The following is a 24,564-nucleotide window of genomic DNA, read 5'->3' on the forward strand; positions in this document are numbered from 1 at the left end:
CAGCGGCGTGGACAGGAAGGCCGGCCCAGTTTCCACATTATCGTCTCCATCGCCACGCTCCCTCCTCACTCCCCCCCACCCTACCACCCCCGGTCTCTCGAGTCTTCATCAAGGACCTCTGCTGCGTGCGTCAAAACCCCATGGAGACGAAACTCAGAGTGGCTCGCTTCGCCAAAGTCACCGGGGTGATTGTTTTCACCCGGCACGGGGCGTCCGTGTACAGCCGCGTGACCGACTCGTGTTCAAGCACAAAACTATTCACGGCGCTTTGAGCAACAATAACAAAAAAAGGCGAAGTACATCCCCCGAGTGCGTACTGTACGCGACACAATTCAGAATGGCTCAGAGCAAGAGCACACGGGACAAAGCGAACGAAGGTGCGGAAACAGCCTCATCATCGACGGGATCGCGGTGTGTTAACGTGCGATTCACGCTCCGGTTGCGTTGAATAACACCGATGAAAACGGGAGAGCACACTTACCTTCCAAGTGCAACACACAACGGCATTGATTGCTGGGCCTCAATGAGCAGAACCGGTATTAGGTGACCAGCTGCAAACTTGTCTGAGAGATCTTCCTTGATAAATTCGACGAAGCCAAAAGGTGCACCATGCACTCCTGAACCAAGCGGCTGAGTCACGTGAGATACTGAATACCTTTGAGGGATGGGGAGCGAGTGTCCAAATTGTCCAAAATCAAGGGGCTAAGACCCTGGGGCTACGGCAGCCGGAGGGGACGTCACGTCGAGTGCGCGCGAAAGGCAAAGGCGTTGACCGCGGCCCGCGATCCCCGAGGGGTGCGGTCGACTGACCTGCTGCGAGGCAGGAACATGGAGCCGTCGATGAACACTGAGCCCGACAGCAGGATGTACCAGCAGCTGCTCACATCCTCAGGGCTGTGCAGCACAACGGAATCGCGCACGCACGCACGCACGCATGCACGCACGGACGCATGCACGCACGGGGGTACATTCGCACACGGGCAATGCAAAGACTTAGACATTGCTTACAACTAATTTCCAAATATGCATTCTTATGAGTGTGCAGTATAGCAGTCGGTGGCATCAACAGATCAAGGTTCGATTGTTGCAAAATGAGCTTATATCGCGACAGACACGAATGGCATTCTTATGTCCTCAAGCCCACAGCAAAGACGGTCAATCCACCACTGTTGGTTCAAAACCCTGCTTAACATTTGCAAACATTGGCACGCACACACACACACGTACACATATTGAACTGTACACAAAAACGCTCAAAGAGTAAGATTTGCAAAATCTCACATCAATACAACAGCACACACACACACTCACAACCAAGCACGTGCTCGTGGCACGCAGCAACCAGCAAGTAGTGAACAGGCAATAATACAACCTCAACAAAATCAGTAAAATTGTATTCAGAATAAGGGGACATCATTTACATACCCTTGCCATTCGTGTTTATAATTCAAAACAACACCAACAGTTTGCATTTGGATTTCACGGACCGTCAACTCCCAATGCAAATTCACCTTTATGAAAGGTATGCAAATCCTGTTGCGCACGAGCGAAAACGTGCGGTTACTCTCAACGCTGGCACTGCCCTTGGACTCTTGAAAGCCACGGGATTCAACCGCAGGCATTTTATTAATCTGGGGGCTGAGCGGCTAATGCCCGATCGCTAGTTACACAAACACCTCGGGAGCGCAGTGTTTATAAATTTGTCATTTAAATGATTGCGGGTGAAAGAGAAAATCCACTTGAGGTGTTAAATGCAACCTGCCCACAGATGCCTTGGAACAATTTACAACAAATGTGCAGAGCGTGCTGTTGTCACCAGCAGTGTGGTGGGGTGCTGCACACAGTGTGGCTGTGATGGAACGGTCAGTCTGGTAGGCAGGGACATCAACACGGACAGATGTATGTATGTACAAATTATTTGGCACCGTACGTAGGTAACAGTGCAAATCAGAGGTGCGGGAACGAAAACAAATTCAACACAAAAACAATGGCGGAGCCAGGATTTTTCAGGTGGGGGGGGGGGGCAACCCCTCCAGCAATGAAAAATGAGAGAGGAGTTGTTAGTAAGTAAGGACTTGTTAGTGAGTAAGGAGTTGTTAGTAAGTAAGGAGTTGTTAGTCAAGTAAGGACTTGTCCCTTGCTTTTTATTCGACGCGTGTGCGGCGATGGCACAGCCATCGATCAAGGGTCGAATTCGAACCGCGTTGTGTGATCGGCATCGTGCTCGCTGAAGGTGAATGCTTTCAGGGAAGTCGTGTACTGTAAACGCAACTGCGCACAATTCTGAGTTACTTATAACTGCTTTGTCGTTACTTATTGCCAATTATGGACTCAGACTATTGTCCTATCATATCATAGAGTCCCTGGCACGTAATAATATGCTACACAGTAGCAGTGGGGGGGGTCGCAAAATGACGATTTATTACTAATAAACCCCAATGATCCTATCGAAATCAGGGATTTCGATAGGATCATTGGAGGGGCACGTGCCACCCACCCCCACCCCCCGCCAGTGCACAAAAATCAGTTCTAAAGAAATTAGTTTTCACATTTTTTTTCAAGTGCAAAGCTCCAGTGGCTTCCTAACATTGGAAGGAAGAGCGTTCCAGACAGCTTTAGAAACACATCTGAGAGCGCGTAATGCCGTGACCGTCTTTGTTCGAAGGCCAGCCAAAAGCCACTGCTGCGAGGATGACCGCAGTTTGCATGTTGATGGTTCACGCTCTGATGAGGATGGGGGTCCTGCTTTGTTGGCCACAACGCTCTCGGGATTTACTGCTCGAGACGATCTTAAGTGGCGTGCAGTGACAAAAACCCCTTGGTAAAGGCGGCCGCTAATAAATTTCCTGGGATGATGAGCGTTACTGGTTACACGGACCACGTTTACTGCAAGCGTGTTGAAAGCGTTTGTAAAATATGGTATGCGATTATATGGCTTGGCATTTGGTGTATTGCGTAATAAACAACTTGTACAGATCAATTATGTGTGCTGCACGCCGGATTACGCATGTTCAGTTTCTATTATGTGAAAAAAAATTCCATGAATAATCCAGTATAAACAGTTTTTGTGGCCATTATTTTACGTGATAAAAAGAGGCAGGATAGAATGGACAAAAAGTATCTATCATTGCATTACACTGTTTGAATTCCAAATTCCAATTAAGACACTTATCAGAAACTTATAATAATAAATTATCCCCCCATTTAACTAAGATCATGCAAATCTTGCTTGAAATCGAGTTACTGGATCTCAATAAGGAAAGGGCTCTCACCTGAAATAAATACAAAAGGGCCAGTGTGACTTGTGAATCACGGGACCAATATCTATTTATACATATATCATAATCAATGCAGGAGACTTAAAATTGGCACTGCGATCCTGTACCTCGCACGTTAAGCTACACGGAAGCCTCGTTACTGCAAGGAGTTATAACCCCATGCTGTGCACACAGCCGTTTGGATTAGTGCACCGTGTATCACAGCAGTAAATATCCCTCATTGCTCCGAGCTCACCTCCGGAATCGGTGTCATGAATAATAGACACTACTTTGTCCAATAGCAGAGGAGACCCTGAATTAATCGTGGGCCACTGCCTGGACCAGAATCTGCAGCTTCAGAAGTGCCGGCTCGGCGCTCGGGGACACGAGACTTGAGCCTCCCGAGCCACGCCGTGATGTCTCGCCGCAGCCACCCTCCACGCAAGGCCCACACGGCCCGCACTTCCATTCCTCCGACTACACTGGAGAGTAATTTGGCTGCTGCCATAAATTTCAACGTGATAAGCCGCCACTTCGTTGAGTGATCATTTGTTGGCCAGGTCAGTTCAGTGGCCGCTTACCTGGTAAAACATTTTTTTTTTTTGATCATCCAGGAAGGCCTCACCGAGTCTCCGGATTCCTTTTCAAGAGGGTCCTGCCAAGTTTTGGCAGTAGAGGGGCGATGTTGCTGTTACGTGTAATCCAAAATTTGTCTTATCAATGTTTGGCCAATAGCGGCTACATTCCTACGTTTATCTTTAACTACGGTAGGAAATCAGAGAAACCGGAGAAAAACCATGCAGAATAGGAGGTGAAAATACAAAATACAAACTCCTCCACACGGGAAGGCTCCCAAATCGGGACTCATAATCACGGCCTTGCTGCTGTTAGGCCCGAGTGCTACCACTGCGCCACCCTTGCGCCCGAACACAAATCATGATAGTTCTGATGAAAACGTTCACGGATTATACATGTAAAAAAACCATCTCAGATTAGTTGTAGCTGAACATTTAATGGGGCAGTGCAGTGGTTAGCTCTCATGCCTCACAGCAATAAGGGCCTGGGTGCGATTCCTGATGCCTTCGTGGACACCACCTGAGTCAGGAGTTCTATCTTCGTTGCTCGTCATCTCCCCCACTTGCATTGCTCATAGGGTCGAGAGAACCCACAACAGCCCTGCCAAAAGAAAGTCACTCTTGTGGACTTATTTTTCCTTATCAGTGCCTGAATACGTTCACACGCGGCAATTGGGTGGCCGCGCCAGACAGCATGGGGCGAAGCGCCGCTCAACACCCCCGCACCTCACGGCAACGCTCCGAGCGCGTACAGTGTGTTTTAATTGAAGGCACTGTAGTAACAGGACCCTCAAATCCCGACTTGGCAGCCGAACGCGGAGAGCTGTAAACGGCGCCAGGTGAGGGCGGTACGGGAACAAAGCGTCTCTCTGTTGCAGGCCCTGAGCCGGAGCCCAGGGTCCGCACGTGGAACCGCTTTAGATGTCTCTGGACGTACGCAGCAGGTATTCGCCACTCCCCGACGAGACCGTGTGGCCGCGTCGGCTTCGCGGCACGGTGGCAAGATGTTAACTACCTCCGCCTGGTATGCAGTAGGTCGTCAGTTCGAATCGCGACCCAGATGCCTGCTGTATATTTGGAGTTTGCGTGTTCTCCGGGTTTCGAGTATTTGGCTGCGATAACTATTCACATGATAAGCCACTTCGGTGAGCTATCATGTGGCCAGGTCGCTTCTAAAAAGGTGCTCTACAGCTCAGTCGGCCTTACCTGGTAAAATAAAAATAGCTTAAAGTTTAAAGTTTCATCACTCGCAACTGTCCGCTGCAGACTCGCCGATCTCAATGTGTTTGTCCGCAGACATCCTATAACACATGTCAGAATCAGAATCTGTTGAGTTATGAAGCTCTGTTTTCACTGATGTCCAGTAGGGCGGGACATCATCATGAGGCCGTGCTCATTAGACGCAAAGTGCTTGCCATAACTGAACCACAAAACCTTGCTGATCTCGTTAAGGAGCATAAACCATCACACAAACTCCGGTCCATCCTCGCAGCAGCGGCTTTTGCCTTAGCCATCGAACAAAAACGGTCACTGCATCACACGCTTTCAGATGCGCTTCGGCGGCAGTCTGGAACGCTCTTCCGATATTAGGAAGCCACTGGAGCTATGCACTTTTAAATCTAGATTGAAAACTCATTTCTTTAGAACTGCTTTTTGTGTTTAGTTTGTTGTCCTTTCTCCATACTTCCGATTATAGCATGGTTGGCTACATACGTGCGAAAGAAGTTTAGCATGCATACATATCAGGGTGCAGAATGAAGAAATGCAATGTAGATTAGTGCAAGATCGCGATGTGAATTATAATAGGGTGCGCTCGCATATGGAGCATAACATCTGCAGGTTTAATGTTGTTTAACAATGCAGCCATTATTTAACGCTCGACAAACATTTTTAATGCTTGCCATATTTCTAAGCATTTACCGCAAGACAATGATTTTAACAACAAGGAACTTTAATGCTAGGTGCTAATCACAGGCAAAGGAGGTGATGTTCAAATATTATTGAACCGCAGTTAACGCTCTGCCACTAAACGTGATCGATAGTAATGCATGTGGAGCGAGCAAATTTCCTGAGAGGGTCCTCTTATCACTGAAAACGTTAAGGGTAGAAGGGAAAGGAAACCAATTGTGCAGAGACTGGGGGACTGGCGGGGAGACACCCCAATGGAGATGTTGCGGCCTACGATCGCCGAGACTGCTGGACAGGGGGTGGTGAGGCACGTGGTCTCCACGATGCTCCTGAGCTACGACCTGCGATAAAAACACGAGTGCCAACGGTTCCATGCACTCACGTGTCTGCGATCAGTTTTTATGAAAGATGTGATTTAGAAGAAAAAAAAAGATCGTTTTTTTGGTGTTGTATATATTAAAATGTTTCCATTGCAGTTTTTTTTTAGAACGCGCTAAATCCAGACGTGGAAAAAAATAACTATTACATAAAAAATAGGCAATATCGCCGTTAATATCAATTTTTGGTTAAGGAATATTTACAATATTGTTACTTTAAATAAACTACACTATAAACTATTTTTTTATTTTACCAGGAAAGGCCCACTGAGCTATCGAGCTATTTTTCATAAGTGACCTGGCCACAAATGATAGCTCAACGTAGTGGGCGGCTTCTCATGTGGAAATTTATAGCAGCCAAATATTCGAAACGCAAGTTTCTAAATGTGGAGGGAGAGACCGGAGGACCCGGGGAAAAATCCACGCGACCACGGAGAAAACGCGCAAACTCAAAATACAGAGCAGGCGTCAAGTTCATGATGAGACTGACGACCTCCTGTATACCAGGCAAGGCAGTTAACATCTCGCCACCAATAAAGCGCACATTGGACAACATTACCAAGATGCGAACGTATATCTGCGGGCTGACTTGTCCAATTAACCACCGAACCGAGACTGGGGATTGGCGAGGCAAATTCGCGCAGCGCTCATCACCCCGCTCGCAGAAGCCTTCACGGCGAGCAGCGGATCGTCACCAAGGAAACGGCACATCAATATTTTATCACGCATCCATGGTGAGGTGCATTGCTCTTTCATTCCGTCAGGCGTCACTCGGATGGCCACTGTTATGGGTGCGAGCTGCCAAATGGCGATTAATTGGTGGTCTTCAGTGGGGACCCGGATTATTCACACACTAATTACGGGGGCGGCCTTTGAGAACAATCAGAACCCTGTTTGTGTGCTGCGCATAATCCGCACGATGCCTAATAAGGGCGGCACTGGGATTTGACACCGCTCGGCAAAGTACAGTGAAGGGAAAAAAGTATTTGATCCCCTGCTGATTTTGTACGTTTGCCCACTGACAAAGAAATGATCAGAGTATATTTTTAATGGTAGGGTTATTTGAACAGTGAGAGACAGAATAACAACAAAAAAATCCAGAAAAACCCATGTCAAAAATTTCAGAAATTGATTTGCATTTTAATGAGGGAAATAAGTATTTGACCCCTCTGCAAAACATGACTTAGTACTTGGTGGCAAAACCCTTGTTGGCAACCACAGAGGTCAGACGTTTCTTGTAGTTGGCCACCAGGTTTGCACACATCTCAGGAGGGCTTTTGTCCCAGTCCTCTTTGCAGATCTTCTCCAAGTCATTAAAGTTTCGAGGCTGACGTTTGGCAACTCGAACCTTTAGCTCCCTCCACAGATTTTCTATGGGATTAAGGTCTGGAGACTGGGTAGGCCACTCCAGGACCTTAATGTGCTTTCTCTTGAGCCACTCCTTTGTTGCCTTGGCCGTGTGTTTTGGGTCATTGTCATGCTGGAATACCCATCCACGACCTATTTTCAATGCCCTGGCTGAGGGAAGGAGGTTCTCACCCAAGATTTGACTGTACATGGCCCCGTCCATCGTCCCTTTGATGTGGTGAAGTTGTCCTGTCCCCTTAGCATAAAAACACCCCCAAAGCATAATGTTTCCACCTCCATGTTTGACGATGGGAATGGTGTTCTTGGGATCATAGGCAGCATTCCTCCTCCTCCAAACACGGCGAGTTGAGTTGATGCAAAAGAGCTCCATTTTGGTCTCATCTAACCACAACACTTTCACCCAGTTGTCCTCTGAATCATTCAGATGTTCATTGGCAAACTTCAGACGGGCTGTATCTGTGCTTTCTTGAGCAGGGGGACCTTGCGGGCGCTGCAGGATTTCAGTCCTTCACGGCGTAGTGTGTTACCTATTGTTTTCTTGGTGACTATGGTCCCAGCTGCCTTGAGATCATTGACAAGATCCTCCCGTGTAGTTCTGGGCTGATTCCTCACTGTTCTCATGATTATTGCAACTCCACGAGATGAGATCTTGCATGGAGCCCCAGGCCGAGGGAGATTGACAGTTCTTTTGTATTTCTTCCATTTGCGAATAATCGCACCAACTGTTGTCACCTTCTCACCAAGCTGCTTGGCAATGGTCTTGTAGCCCATTCCAGCCTTGTGTAGGTCTACAATCTTGTCCCTGACATCCTTGGAGAGCTCATTGGTCTTGGTCATGGTGGAGAGTTTGGAATCAGATTGATTGATTGCTTCTGTGGACAAGTATCTTTTATACAGGTAACAAGCTGAGACTAGGAGCACTCCCTTTTAGAGTGTGCTACTAATCTCAGCTCGTTACCTGTATAAAAGACACCTGGGAGCCAGAAATCTTTCTGATTGAGAGGGGTCAAATACTTATTTCCCTCATTAAAATGCCAATCAATTCATAACATTTTTGACATGCGTTTTTCTGGATTTTGTTGTTGTTATTCTGTCTCTCACTGTTCAAATAAACCTACCATTAAAATTATAGACTGATCATTTCTCTGTCAGTGGGCAAACGTACAAAATCAGCAGGGGATCAAATATTTTTTTCCGTCAATGTAGGAGGCTCTCTCTCCACGCCCATGGAAGCCGCGTGTTAAAGTCATCGTCCGCGCGGCTCAAAGATCTGACATTCTATTTGGATTCCTAAACATTTTTACGGAAAGTATAATGTCAATCGAATCAAAGGGAATTGCTGATTACTTCCGAGGCAAATGCTACATGAATTATGAATCACCTCAACACATGCGGCGAGTGGTGTTAACATTTTTCCCACCCCATCCATGAACATAAATTAACTTTAGGCCAAGCAACAAAAATCTAAATTCGCACATTGTCGTCTCTCGTCGAGACAACAAGCACAAGACCTAATGGAGGGTCCGCTTGAACAAGAGTGCTTAGATTCACCCAGTCTTGACGGATAAGCAAATGCCATTGTCAGAAGTTACTGTGAACAACACATTGCCACTCAGCAATGTTGATGGTCCTTCCCGAAATTCCTGCGTTAAATGGTTCATATGCCCCAGCGGCGGCTGTCGCGGACTCATCAAGGTGGGAGGGGCGGTTCGGGGGAGGTGGTGGGGGTCATAACCCATCCCCCCCACCCCTGGATCCGCCACTGATGTGCCTCAGCAGGGCAGAGCAGCGCTCTCAGTTCAGGCACACATCTCACGGATGCAGTAGATGGCGCTCCAAGCCTGCACAAGGGCTCCAGTAAACCCAGCCCATTCTACAGAACCACCCTCTTCCCCAGAATCTGTTTGGCCTGCATCATCTTCTTCGACAAGAACACGCGTCCGTCAGATGCTGCTAGTCGAGCTAAAATAACGTTTCCACGTGGCGTTGAAGCTGCTCGTAGCAGCAGCCGGGACAACACACGTGTTGGCAGGGATTGATTTGTACCCAGATCCGGTGGCACTGTGCTGAACTTTGTGACAGTCAACTGTACAATTGTGGCAGACCTTGGCTGACTGATAAACATCAACTAAAAACTACTGAACTATCTTTATTTTTCCAGGTAAACCCCATACATCATTTTTCAGAGGTGATAGCTCAACAACGTGGCTTATCACGTGGACATTTATAGCAGCCGAATAATCTAAATGTCTATATCAACTAAATGTCTACATAATCTAAATGTCCGAGGTTGGTCTGTGGAATGGGTGCAGACCCCGGGTGGGCAGAAAGTTCCTATGCCCACCTTCACCTCGGAGTCACGTGGGGGGTCTTCGTCATCATCTCGTCAACTTCGACCAGCCTGGGTTGCACGACTGAAAGTTTTGCAGGTTCCTTCGTGTGCTCGTTAATCCCTCAGCAGGGCAGAGCGCCACACACGCGATTCATTTTGATCTCTCTCCGTCTCACCGTGAACGCCCCCCCCCCCCACAAGACCCAGCTCACTGCTAACCTCGCAGGCCGCAGCCACACGGTCGGACACGTCACACACCACCGCAAGGGCCTTACACCTTCCAACTCAATGAGACCTTCACAACTCGCGTAGCCACGTAAACGCAGCGTGCGCGTTGGTTAACGCAGCGGGCTGTTTTAAACTCCTAGGGTTTCTGACCGTGACACACCACCTGAACTTCTTTCGCACCGTACGTAGCCAGCCCTGCCAATCGGAGGTGCGAGAGATGATATGTCACCTGGGAACATGCGAGGGGGGGGTGAGATGTGTCGGTGTTTATTGGCCACGGGACTCCGCTCTACATAACATCATGGGGGGGGGGGGGGCACAGAGCAAGCTCTACTCCTGGGGCCCTCTCAAGGAGACTCGCTATACTGTTGCATACAAATAAAATAACTATATAGAATCACAATTATCCTCTATTCTATTGTTAAAACGCGATCGACAGTGAAAAAGCTTCGAGCTCGTTGTTGCGTGGACGTAAGGAGGTTGCGTTGCTGGGAAGCACAGTGCGGTGCCCTGCCGTGGGTCCATGCCCCCACAAGCAGTGAGCCCAAGGGGGAAACTCTAAAAGGGGCAACGCACGCGTCAATACCACCTTACCCCCCGCACCTCCGATTAGCACGGTCGACTGCGTACCCTGCATAAGAAGCAAAGCATACATGCATGCGTACATCACAACATGCCGATGTCTGCGTCTGCGTTACTCGCACAGGACTGAATCGTGCACTTACGCACAATTTAGCTAAGAAATAGCGGCGGTGGGAGGGAGGGAGAGGGGGGGGCGAAAGTGGCCGATATGAGAGGTGAGTGAAGCAGGTGTCAATACCCTGTACCTTGTGATGCGCCGCACGTCACGTGGCTGCGGTGCAATTGTTCAGGACCATCAAGCCGTGCCTGTTGCGCGACTAATCTTCATTCCAATCAATCTGAAATCACGGACGACCTCAGCCCTTTTGTAGGCAAAAAATCGATTGGTTGCGATGCCCCAAAGCGTGCGCTGCCACAACAGCCCAAGTAAGTCGGCAGCGCACACCGCTCGCCGCACGCGGGATGTGCACTCCGTCACGAGTGCGAGGCGCCTACACCGCGTGGCAAGGATCCGAGCGTGGCAGCCCGAGTTGTGTGTGCATGCGTGTGCGCACGTGCGTCACACTCACAAGTATAGGACGTAGTTGGCTTCGTGCTGCTCGTAGCGAACCAGCTTGCACAGAGACCTGCAACAAGAGGAGGCCACGAAAGGTCACGTAAGCGCGGTGGGTGGTGGGGGGGGGTACAACAAAGTACACGCTGGCAAAACACCGCCCGAGTGTGGGTTGGTTGTACAGGACTCGGCACAAAGCACAGCACATCATGTGTGCATGGCAGAGCGCATCGCAGCGAAGCGAGTGCACCACGAGTATCGATCGAAGCGATAGAGAGCAGGGCAGCAACGGCCAAAACACAACAAACGTCCCAATGATGAAAAAAGATGGGGATCACAGCAGCAACATCGCCACCCTACTGCGGATACTTGAAAGGACCCTCCTGAAATGGCTCCTGAGTCTCCGTGAGGCTTTCCTGTGTAAACGAGCGTCGTAGTAGTAATAACAATAATAATGGTTGACTTCCTGTGGCACGGAGTAATATTCGAGGCACATGCCACCGAAAGGCGCAGCATGGCATGAAACAGCGCGCGGAGTGGCAGTAACACAGCCAGTACAGCCGAAGAAAAAAGGACGCGCAGTTTTGGGTCTCGGCGAGGTGTTTGGTATGCTGCAGCACGTAAAGCGAACACGGCAACGCTGTACTAAGGCGCCCCCTAAAGAGATTAAATAGCCGCTCTGATCAGCATCGTAATAACGGCAAATTAAAACATTTAACCAGATCAAGGTGCCAAGAGAAAAAGAATGTAACGTGTTGCGGTTAACCGCTGAGAAACACCAATTGCCATGTATCTGCTGAGGAAGCACCCCTACAGGTGGATATCCGCGACCCCAGGACAGGAGAAAAAACGCGGCCGTCATGGGCGGCGGCACGGAGGATCGCTCCTCGCCAACGCGCACGGCGTCGTGTAACTTGACGATAACGTCACAACCTTAGGAGACCTCCTTTGCCAGTAGCAAGATATAGCAGTAGGTTTTTACCCCTTTTATCTGGCACCAAAAACTGACACCTTTATACAAGGGATCATGTTTGCAATAACCACAACACAAGCAGTCAAAATGCAAACAAAAAGAGAAAACTCTGATAATGATATGCACTGTCCTTGAAATTGATTGGTCCACACCCGAGACGGCTTTTCTTAGAGCCTAGTCTCCACGGGTGTGGACCAATCAATTTCAAGCACAGTGCATACCATTATCAGAGTTGTCTCTTTTTTGTTTGCATTTTGACTGCTTGTGTTGCGGTTATTGCAAACATGATCCCTTGTATAAAGGTGTCAGTTTTGGTGCCAGATAAAAGGGTAAAAACCTATTATCATAATAACGTCACAACCTCCGTGTTTATTTACGTGCAAATGGACCTTTTTAAAAGCAGAACAGTGGCCTCCGGGCGACCTGTGGGGCGAACAACCACGCCGCCACTCGGCCTGCAGCGCCAACACCCGGCCGCACACCGAGGCAACCGTGGCGCTGTTGACTACCGTCGCCTTGCCCGAGGCCTGGAGATGGCATCATGTGGGCGGGTCCTCACTTGACCCTCACCAGACCCTCACTTCACCATCACCAGACCCTCTCCTCACCATCGACCTCACTATCACCTGACCATTGCTTCACCGATGTACTGTGTGTGCACCTTGTTTTTTTTTTAATATATTTTTGTCATTTTTTTTTTAATGACCCAGGTCACACGTGCAAGTGAGACTCCCCTATCTTGACCTCTCGAGTTCTCACCAGTGGGGGTCAAACAACATCAACCTGCAACCTACAATGCGACTTCACACGCATCTCTGCTGGATATCGGGACGCAATCGCCGATCTCACCCCCAGGCTGTCAACGGCAGAGAGCGTTGGGGTTATCGTTTCAAACATCCGGTCATGGGGGGCTCTGTGGGTCAGAGCGAGGGTCAAGTCTAGAACGCCGGCACGGCGTTCGCGCTACACATTATAAATTCCACATGCTAATTGGATAGGGCTCAACCCCGATTGATACATTTAATTGGTTTTTAGCAAATCTGATAAATGTGTCGGTCCAAAATAGGTGCCGTTCCAATTAATTTGGATTAGTCGGTCTTTGCCGTCACTCATTGATGTCCCTTCACCGGGCGGAAGCCTCTTAACCCGATTAAAGTTACGTTTTACAAAGGAAATCTATTATGCGCAAAGAGTTTTTTTAAAGGTATTTATATATCTATTGCAAAAGCTCCTGCTTCTACTTTTTCATATCACAGGGCGAGACGTCAGCGTATGTCAGCTCCCGCTCGTGAGTGATGACCGTGTCAGAGGCTACGGGCAGCTGGAGCAGGAGTCCGCCAGCCAAAATAACAAGAGCAACCATTTCGTTGGAATTCGGTAAAACAAAAATAACTCCTCAATATTTCAAGAGCCGCAATGCGATGCGGTGAATAAGAGACGGTGGTCCTTGACAAATGACGTCATGAACAAGCGGTCATTGAAGAGCCGCAATGCATTGCGGTGAATGAGAGACGGTGGTCCTTGACAAATGACGTCATGAACGAGCGGTCATTGAAGAGCCGCAATGCATTGTGATGAATGAGAGACGGTGGTCTTTGACAAATGACGTCATGAACAAGCGGTCATTGAAGAGCCGCAATGCATTGTGGTGAATACGAGACGGTGGTCCTTGACAAATGACGTCATGAACAAGTGGTCATTGAAGAGCCGCAATGCATTGTGGTGAATAAGAGACGGTGGTCATTGACAAATGACGTCATGAACAAGCGGTCATTGAAGAGCCGCAATGCATTGTGGTGAATACGAGACGGTGGTCCTTGACAAATGACGTCATAAACAAGCGGTCATTGAAGAGCCGCAATGCATTGTGGTGAATAAGAGACGGTGGTCCTTGACAAATGACGTCATGAACAAGCGGTCATTGAAGAGCCGCAATGCATTGTGGTGAATACGAGACGGTGGTCCTTGACAAATGACGTCATGAACAAGCGGTCATTGAAGAGCCGCAATGCATTGTGGTGAATAAGAGACGGTGGTCCTTGACAAATGACGTAATGAACAAGCGGTCATTGAAGAGCCGCAATGCATTGTGGTGAATACGAGACGGTGGTCCTTGACAAATGACGTCATGAACAAGCGGTCATTGAAGAGCCGCAATGCATTGTGGTGAATAAGAGACGGTGGTCCTTGACAAATGACGTCATGAACAAGCGGTCATTGAAGAGCCGCAATGCATTGTGGTGAATAAGAGACGGTGGTCCTCGACAAATGACGTCATGAACAAGCGGTCATTGAAGAGCCGCAATGCATTGTGATGAATACGAGACGGTGGTCCTTCACAAATGACGTCATGAACAAGCGGTCCTTGAAGAGCCGCAATGCATTGCGGTGAATAAGAGACGGTTGTCCTTGACAAATGACGTCATGAACAAGCGGTCATTGAAGAGCCGCAATGCATTGCGGTGAATGAGAGACGGTGGTCCTTGACAAATGACGTCATGAACAAGCGGTCATTGAAGAGCCGTAATGCGGCGCCGGAGCCACAGGTTGCTGACCCCTGGTCTGGAGCCCCCCCCCCCGCCCCCCCCCGCAGAGGTCACCATGGCAGCAGCAGAAGCAGCATGAGCAGCACCAAGCTGCCTGATGACTGGGCCACCAAAGTGCCTGCTCAGCTTCGTCCTCTGGCGATAATTACATTAACTCTCTAATCGTTTAAAAAAAAATCCTACTTTGCAGCTACGGTCTCAGTTATAAAACTTTCACTCGTTTCTTGAGTCTACAAATGCAAATCAATGTTAAATATCTGTGAGGGAGTGCGTGACAGTAACTTTGAACGCACTCGTGTATGTCGACATGGCGAGTCCACGTCTTTGTATCCAGGAGTTCTAATGGCACCTCCAAGAAGTCTCATTCATGTGCATTTTGAATGTTGACCTTGTATTTAAGGTCAAACAGTGCAAATGCCCCCGGGGTCATTTCCTAAACTTCAGTATTTTAACCACGTTACCCAATGACTGGTACAATTATATTTTATGTTTGGGTATTTTTAGGAGTTAAGCTATAGGAAAACTGTTAAAAGTGCCAAATTCCTAGACCATAATGTCATGTTTTCTAGAGCCGATAAATACACGCGAACCAGAGGATTGTGACTTTCCATTACAGTTGTTTGTAACGTTTTTTTTTTCACCGACTCCTGAGCATCATGGGAAATTCGTGTCCGATGGCATCAGGCGTGTCCGACAGCCTAGGATTCCTAAAACCCCTTCAGAGAATGCCCCGATGTACCCGGATGGGACGCTGCCTGGACTCAGAATGCACAGATGATGTGCGTGAGGCAAGCGGTGCACACGCAGTACCCGGCAGCGTCCCGCAGGGGGCCCTGTCCGACCAATGAAGCCTCTTCCCATCGATTTAACACAAATTGATGAAAAGGAAGGTGGCACATGTGGGACACAGCCAAAGTGGGTCAGATGGAGAAATGACAAAGACGATTGTGTAGGGCAAATGGAAGTGGAGAGAGGACGAGAAGGATGGAGACGGAATGGCCGGTGGGACAATTGCGAGACGTTGGACGGACTCCCGCGGGAGAGTCGCTGACGATCGCAAAAGGTGGAAAGCGTCCGTCATGGACATTAACCCTCCATTCATTATGAGGATGATGCTATATAAACACACAAGTAACCCATCATGCCATCGCATATTATAGATGTTCTTTTGTAAGGCAGGACAAATGAAAAACATGGACGTTTTATTATAGGTGCTTTCACGCTCCTAGTTTTATTTATTTCATTTCCAGAGGCCTATTTGCCTGGCAAGTGGTACCTGGTGCTGGTATCACGAGGCTGGAAAGATTTGTTGCCGACGCTGTAGTTCCCACCGACCGGCAACCATTCCCAGTGCAAGAGTCTCCTTGGTCATACAAGTGTGGCGCAGTACTCATGCCCATTGGCAGCTCTCAAGCATGTGGTGGAAATTCTACGCTCCTATGGCGGGGACAATATATACATAGGCTGGTATTCATTACGCGAGGAATTACAATTTTTTTTTTAAGAATGTAGTTTCATGAAAATATCCTTTGGCCAGAGGAGGAATGTGAAAGAAATGTGCGTGCGCTTCACCCACACAGAGATTTCACCTTCAGTGCAATGGCGATGAAAGTGAGGAAGGACCTTGGTCTGTGTTCAGACGGGCAACGTCTCACACGGACACCCACCAAGCGTGAATTCTATAATTGGAATTTACGAGAAAGTGAGATTCGTAAAGTATCCCACTGCCTTCAGGCACTCGTGATATCTAACTCTCGCGTCCTCGACACTCAAGCGTGCTGCACGATAATAGAAACATCAACACTCGGGGTGTCAACGCTGCCCGTGGGAATAGCCACGGACTGGTGAGAACTGAAATAGAAATGCGTTGTGCGTTGGCGGGAGGCCGAGTCGCAAGACGTGGACCATTCGTCTTGAGAGCAGTCGGGATTGTTGACCAAGGGTGACACGGCAAAGCAGTCCGCTATAGACCGAGAGCCGCGATGAGCAACGACATTGTGCTACGCGGTTCTTGTTTGGGCGGCTAGGGGTCAGCAGGGTCGCTGGACCCGGATGTGATGCAGGAGGGGCCACCCTTCACGTGGAGCACACGGCACCACGCACAGATGGGGCGGGGGGGGTGAGACTTGCGGGCCACGCTTAGAATCAAAATCTTTATCTTATACTGGAGGAATCCGATGAGCTATAAAGTGATTTTTTGACAGATGTCCAGAGTCAGAAAGTTACAACAATAAACAATACGACAACACGATATGAGTGCAAAGCATAGGAAGGGTAAACAAATCACTAAAAACTATATATCTATGTTTATTTTAGCAGCTAAATCCCACTGAGCTATCAGCTTCTTTTTCAGAAGCGACCTGGCCACAAATGATTAGCTCAACGTAGTGGCTCATCGTGTGGAAATTTATAGCAGCTCACGCTAGCGGCGGCGGTCTCCGTAAGCGTGCTAGGGTGGTGGCCCCTGGCCCAGCGGTGCCTTCACACTGACCAACAACTCACGGTGAGCCATGCCGGTCAACCGCGTCGGAGAGCTGAAGGCACGCGCACAAACTCTCCTGTGGACGATGCCGAGATAAATCCGTGTATTAAATTTTTTTGGCCGACGTGACACGAGGTCGGCTGTAAACAAAAAGTAGGTGGCCAGGTGGCGAAGAGGTCGGAATGCTGAGATGGCACCGCTAAGATATCCTGGAACTAGGTTCTCAGCCCAGTCACGTGTGACTGTACACAAATCATATACAATGTGGTTCTACAATTAACTTTGCTAAATTACAGCCGTGATCATTAACATTAGCCCCCATTGGCATGGCGGGTGGGATAGTGCTGCCCTCTAATTTGTGGACTGGAGGTCACTTGAAAGCATCTCAGTAGTAGCTCTTTGACAACCACTTCTGTGGAACATTGGGTTGCACTGCTCTACAAGGGCTCCGAAAATGGAAAAGGATGTAAAAAAACAAGTAAATAAATGCACAAGCTGTGTTTTAGAAGCTTGAGGATATCTGGTACAATCCATTACTCTCAGGTCGCCGGGTTCATAGCATCGTATACTATCAACTGTGCCAATGTGCAATGAATACAAATTTTCATGCTTTCAGCTTGTACATTTCATTCCACCCTGTATTCAAGAAAAGATGGCAAAATACCAAGCACGCAGTGAGCATGCTTATGACCATATTATGCACAGTGCATCTGATCTCATCAGATATCAGAAGCAGAGCCTGGATAGTGCTTGGCGGGGAAATCGTAGCAGCCTGTGTAACGGGCATTATATAGGCTGCTACAGGCTAAGTACGGTGTGAAAGAAGTTCAACATACATAGCGGGCAGTGCAGAGATACAAATTGTTGTAATATACTATGCTGCCACATCTATGCTTTCCCACCTTCACCAAGCCACACTGACCAGCGTGGTGAAGTATAGCCAAACAACACCCATGGCCCATGTGGTGCGGGGTGGCCTGAAACCTGGAGAGGACTGACATAATGGCTGTCCTTGTGCGCAATGAACATACATACCTGTACCTGTCAACCCGTTCAGTTTACCCGTATTCTTGTACAAGGAAATTGAGTTTTCAGGTCCATGTGATGGGACGTTGTAGGATGAACGTTGAGATTTATAAGGGCACGGGGTGACCAATAAGGTCTGAACTGGTCTGTAATAAGGTAGGCACTGATAAGGGCTTGACAGGTATGAACATATTTAAGAAGCTCAACAGGGGAAAGGCAGAACATTGCGATTGCTCAATGGGTTAATGCTGTTTAAGAAAAAAATACTCGCTCGGCCTTTGTTCTGACTCTTTATGCAAACAAGCACAGTGGCGACCCCAGCAACGTTCATTTGAAGTAGCAGTCAGACATAGACAATGCCGTAACCTAAAGCACCTCTATTAACTATTTTTGGGTATTTAGCCAGGTAAGGCCCACTGAGCTGTATAGCTTTTTTCAGAAGCGACCTGGCCACAAATGATAGCTCAACAAAGCCAAACACTATAAATTAACGTTTCTAAACCGGAGGGCCCGGATAAAAATCCACACGACAACGGTGGACAGAGACATGCAAACTCCAAATATACAGGCGGTCAGGGTCGGGATTGAACCCACGACCTCCTGTATACCAGGCAAGGTAGTAAACATCTTGCCACCTCTGGTTGCTCCGCAACAGCCGGGGAGAGGGGGCAGCACGGCACGGGTCGGCTCTCCGACCGCTGTGGAAACGCAGCAACAGCAGCAGTCACCTCCACCCACCCTCTCCTCCCACGCCGTATCACTACCCTGTGCTGCGCGTTATCACCGCTTAGCTCTGCCATAGATAATCCCCTTCCACCAACACCTCCCTCATCGCTACCGTTACAAACCTTCCTCCGCCGTGCTGATGAGTGACACGAACACTCGGAGATTCGCACATAGCTTTCACGTTGCATTGTGCATCCAATTACATGCTCCGAAATGCAATATCCAGACGTTTAAATCAATGCGTTTGGTTATTACCTTGCAAGTGAAAGCAGTGGATGAGTGGCATTGATGAACAAAAGGTTTGTACCTTATCGGCACGCTCAGCCTCTGATCACTGTGCCAATCGCTTTATTGTTTGCACTCGTGTGGCCAAGACTCGCAAACACGTCGTTGAAGCAGCTTTCACAGAACCTCTCCTTCCAGTCGTATTATTTAGTCGCACGCCCCGCTACAACATACAACTAAACGATTTTTTTTTATTTTAGAAGGCAAGGCCCACTGTGCTATATCGCTTTGTTTCAGAAGCAACCTGGCCACGTGTGATAACTCAACGAAGCAGCTTATCGTGTGGGCATGTATAGCAATCAAATACTCGAAACACATGTCTAAATGTGGAGATAAAAACCGGAGGACCTGGAGAAAAATCCATGTGACCACGGGGAGAACATGCAAATTCCAAATATACAGCAGGCGTCCGGGTCGAAATCGAACCCACAACCTCCTGTATACCAGGCGAGGTAGTTAACATCTTCTAGCCACCGTGGCGCCCCATGCAGAATTAAGTCAAAGTGACAAACATCCCAAGTGGGCTGAGACAATCGACTCGCTGCACTGGAGAACCGAGCTTCACCATCGATGGCTGCCCAAATTTTAACCCAGGTAATTGGCGGCGCCAACTCCAGCATTCTGAACCTAGTGCCACCACCCGGCCACCCGAGCTCTTCGAGTCGTGAATAAGCTGGAGATAATATTTACGCTCTCAGCTGCTTCTGCAAATGCTGCTTATGTTTGTATGTACCGTACGTACCCAACCGTCCTAATCGGAGGGGCGGGGGAAGGGCAACAAACTAAACACAAACAGCAATTCTAAACAAATTAGTTTTCAATCTAGATTATTTAAAAGTGCATAGCTCCAGTGGCTTCCTAATATCAGAAGGAAGAGCGTTCCAGACGGTCGCACAAGCGCATCTGAAAGCGCGCGATGCAGTGACCGTCTTTGTTGAATGGCCAGCCAAAAGCCGCCGCTGCGAGGATGACCAGAGTTCCCGTGATGATAAACAAACCGTACACCCCATTTTAAACTGGGAGGCGTGCGAGTGAGGAGGCCGTCCGGCTTAAAGCGGTCGAGAGGGCACTGAGCGAGGGACTCTGAGCTCCTGCAATCTGAGAAGCCTCATCTAGATCACCACACTGGCCTAGTTATTGCCTGTTACCTGGTCAACCAATGCCCGCACCAAAAAAAAAAAACCTCTTCCATTATTAAACGTAGTTCTTAACTCAATCTAGCCGAGGGCCCTATTGTACTGCAACGACTTGTCGGGTGACGGACGCATGGTGAAGCACTCTCCATGCGGCAGCAAGCGCCGTCTCCTGGCAGTGGGAGGGCCATGGTTGTTGCTGGCCTTCTATTCCTCTGGGGGGGGTGGGGGGGTCATTCTTTGGGGACCACGTCACGCTGCCATCTGCAGTAAGGCCATGTGATACGATTCCACCAATGCCACACCACTGGCAGTTAAAAAAACAATATTGATGTTTTTAAATTGTTGGCTTAAGATCAAGAATGTAAAGTAGCGAACTAAAATGCACCTCTGTGATGAAACAGCCGAGAGGAATGCAATTATACCATCGGTACATAAATGTTAATTGAGTTTGCTATTTAAGCCGCTTGTGTTCCGATGGCAAAACAAGACAATAACTGGATTATTTTGACACGGCACGCATGATGCCTTTAGCTATCGCTATCTCGCAGCCCTAATACGTTTCACCAGATGCCAATGTCGCAGCTCCACGTGATGATCACGGCGCCACAGTGAGGAGCCATAAGATCGGCCACACACCAACTGTGCCCCAATTGCAGCAGTCATTGGCATCGTGCGCACGTTCCCATTGAACCACGGCTTCTGCTGCAGCCCGAGCAGGGGGCGGCAACAGAGCAGCGGTACTTGTTACGCAAGTCACAACGCATCATTTCGTCGATTGACGCGGTTTCTCTTACGCTCAGCGTGGAACCCGTGCATGTGACACAATCCATCTGTTGACGATTTATGAAAGTTATCTGCTCACGTTGGATCCTCGGCTAACGGGAAGCAAAAAAACAATACAAACGGGGCGGTAAAAAGTAAAGCGATCAAGAAGAGAATTCGGAGGTGGGGGTCGTGTGGCGTGCACCAACGTGTACGCCACACGACCCCCCGCGCGGTCACTGCGACGTCGAGCGAGCGAGCGAGCGGGAAACCGCCGACCACGGTAGCCACGGAACCCGCGCTGATGGCCCCCCCCCCCGAGAGCCGCGGCGATACGGGCGGAGATGTCCACCATGAAGAGGAACGTTTGCGGGCGCGGGGGACGAGACTACGCGTTCACCTGGCCGGTCTTGCGGCACGCGGAGTCCGACCCCCGGACAAATTCGCGGGCGGGTAGCACAACACCGACACTTTTCTTTGGCAGCTCGCTCGATGCTTTCCCTCCTTCGATGCAGGTTTAACCAACACTGCAGGCGCACCCATTTGCATTCAAGAGCAACGGTGCCAACGCGTCATCAATTCCAGCATAAAACGTTATATAACTGATGAAATAAAGCACTAATGGTGGATCCAGGCAGGCTCTCAAGGTGGACTTTCGGGACCCTGTGACAATATCAAAATCACACGCGATTGTCCTCCCTCCCTTGGTATCATCCGTCCTGTCCCCGTTACGAAGTAAATGTGGTATCTCGGCAGTCGATCATTGGGTGGCAAATGATTCGAGTGAACTTCATCAGAGGGAGGTCAAATACGCGACTCGCAATAAGAGCCACTCTCATGAGGCACAATGGAAAAATTTAAATCTTCTGCGTGCAACTGCGGCTACCACCTCCAAAGCGTGGACCACATAACCTCACAGCACTGCCCCAGATACACGAGGGTGGGCGGGCGGGTGGGTCTGCAATTCACCAAATCTCAGACAATGCAATTCATTGGTTGAAGCGTTTGCAAAAGATTCTCCAATAAGTTGCTCTTCATTAATTGGCCACACAAAAGACGAAAGGATAAGGCATTTGAACCAAACAAATGGCACCCCCTGAGCAGCGCAACTCAAAATATATATGACATCTTCTCAACAGTGCCAACAAAGTCCACATGCATTCCATCAGCTCGGTCGGCGCTTCAGCTCATCAACTCACGCACGCGGTTCATTTCACACTGAGGCTATTCGCCCGTAAATACCAGGATTCCGATCCACTCGCGCAAGACAGAGAATGCCTGTCATTCCGCATGCATTCCTACAAACCTACAATAGTCCCCAACAACGCACCACCTGCCAACGTTGTGTGAATAGTTGACACGACATCGGCGAAGTGTTCATCACAATGAACACGTCCAAAGGTGGGAAGAAAGATCGATTCACGGGACGTGTCGTCACGTTCGCCGGGGGCAATGTCTCTGCCGTCTACAATTACACGAGGAACGCTCGTCACAGTGTTTGTAAACACGTACCGCGCTGGGCAGCAATAGTAGTCACGTGGCTGCAACGCGTGCGAGCACGCACACATCGGGTTACACAAAGCCTCGCGCGCCGGTGATGTCACCGCGATTGCATGGACAGCCTTGTGGCGGGCGATAACACTCAACACGGCACGCAATGTGACGCATTTCACTGCGGCTGCGCTTGTGCCGAGGGTCCGCCTTTGTATTTAAAACGTAAATTTACACGTTTTCTGACCTCCCCCGCTCGGTTGGTTTCAGTGCAAAGCGCCCGATTGTGCTTGTGCAATTGCCAGCTGTTCATGTGCCACTTCGAATGACGCACGGGCCGAACAAACACAGCCTCCACCGGAAGGACGGCAAGCGGTCTCCCCTCCAGTCAGCGGCATGGCTCACTCATGCTCTTATTCTCAACGTCACACGACCACCAACGCCGTCGGCTACACTTTACTCCAACCTGCACTGAAAATAATACGTCCGAATGACCGCGCGGGGCCATCACTCTTTCATTCAAACAGAGATCGACAAAGTGCCGCGTCACACGCATCAGCTGACAAGCGACGGGGGGGTGGGCCCAGGTGGGCCCACTCGTCGAGGTCTAGAGGCAGACACGGACACACGGATATGAGTCTTTGTCAGGAGAATGAAGACGTCTGCCGTCGGCTCAGATTTGTCCAGGTGTGGGGTCGGAAGTTCTCCAAACCAGCTGATTGTTTAGGCTGTTGATGCATTCTCTCTGGAGAGCCAAGTCCCGGAATCGCCGGGTCTGGCCGGAGAAGGCGAGCAGCTGGCTGGCTGCGGAGCGCAGCGTGCACCGCGAGTTTCTGACCCCATCTGCGCGGAGCCAAGCGTTCTCCCATCGAACGTGGTTTCACGATTGACAGGTAATGATTGTAGATATCATTATTATTATTATTCCTTGACAAACATCTTATCTCCTTACTCGGTGAGAATTCACGCCCAGACGGGAAAGTCTCCTCCAGTCAGCGGCGTGGCTCACTCATGCTCTTATCCTCAACGTCACACGACCACCAACGGCTTCGCGGCTACACTTTACTCCAACCTGCACTGAAAATAATACGTCTTACATCCTTGTATTTCACGTCACTGCTCAGCAAGTCATGTTCTCAAAATTGGGGAATGATATTGTTAACAGAATCAACAAACCCCGAGTGGCCGCGTGAATTTGTTCGCGTTCGCCACGGCAGTCCAGACAAACACCCCCGGTGTCATCCCGGCCATGTGCCCACGCGTACCCACGACAACGAGTGCTGCCAGTGTCGAAAAACAACTAGAAAAACTTAAATTTCAGATTTTATTTTAACAGGTAAGGCCCACTCAGCTATAGAGCTGTTTGTTTCAGAAGCGACCTGGCCACAAACAATAGCTCAACGAAGTGCCGTACACCACGTGGAAATTTATAGCACCCAAACGCTCTAAACGCTGGTTTCTACGGGTTGTTTCTACAGGCGTCAAGGGTCAGGAACCCACGGCCTCCTGTATACTATGCGAGACAGTTAACATCCTGCCCACCGTGGCGACCCAAACACGCGAATGACGGGGACAGCTGTGAAAGCCACGGAAACCCACGCGTTGATTTCCACCGGTATAGCTCATGGAGACCGCCCACGGCACACGGTCGCGGTGTTGTTGCCGTGCACGTACCGTGCACTTGTCACCTACTTGGCCAACCGGCTCAAGCCAGGCCAAGCACGTTAATTCATGGCTTTGGATCCCTCAGAGTCTCACGGGCAAAGCAGATACACGGATACACTCTTCACTCACACATTGTGTTTAAAAGAGGGAAAAGCCTCCCAAACGTTGAGGAGATTGCCTTGTCCTGGTTAATTTTCTCTGTATCCATGGTGCCAATCAGACAACGCTTGTTCCCCTCGCACCATTAACCGTGCCATTAGGGAAGCTGCCGCTGCTGCGATAACGCTCATTA

The 24,564-nt window shown here is 49.2% G+C and overlaps 1 protein-coding gene across 12 annotated transcripts in view; it reads right to left on the minus strand.

Annotated features, from left to right (window-relative positions):
* LOC116940216 (rap guanine nucleotide exchange factor 2-like) overlaps nt 1-24,564 on the minus strand; it is a 246,204-nt gene that overhangs the window by 144,894 nt on the left and 76,746 nt on the right. For 3 of the 12 annotated variants that reach the window (XM_076065633.1, XM_076065635.1, XM_076065630.1), the window contains exons 1-3: nt 11,541-12,200; nt 11,197-11,253; nt 811-894 (exon numbers count right to left, since the gene is read on the minus strand). In XM_076065633.1, coding sequence (XP_075921748.1) covers nt 811-894; nt 11,197-11,253; nt 11,541-11,701 — 302 coding nt within the window. In that variant the 5' untranslated portion in view covers nt 11,702-12,200. Of the gene's footprint in view, nt 1-810; nt 895-11,196; nt 11,254-11,540; nt 12,205-24,564 lie in introns of those variants that run through there. The other 9 variants (XM_076065636.1, XM_076065634.1, XM_076065637.1 and 6 more) reach the window with 8 other exon arrangements.

The sequence above is a fragment of the Petromyzon marinus genome, chromosome 8, assembly GCF_048934315.1.
Source record: "Petromyzon marinus isolate PM22_M1 ecotype Great Lakes invasive population chromosome 8, UKy_Petmar_22M1.pri1.0, whole genome shotgun sequence".
Taxonomy (NCBI): Eukaryota; Metazoa; Chordata; class Hyperoartia; order Petromyzontiformes; family Petromyzontidae; genus Petromyzon; species Petromyzon marinus.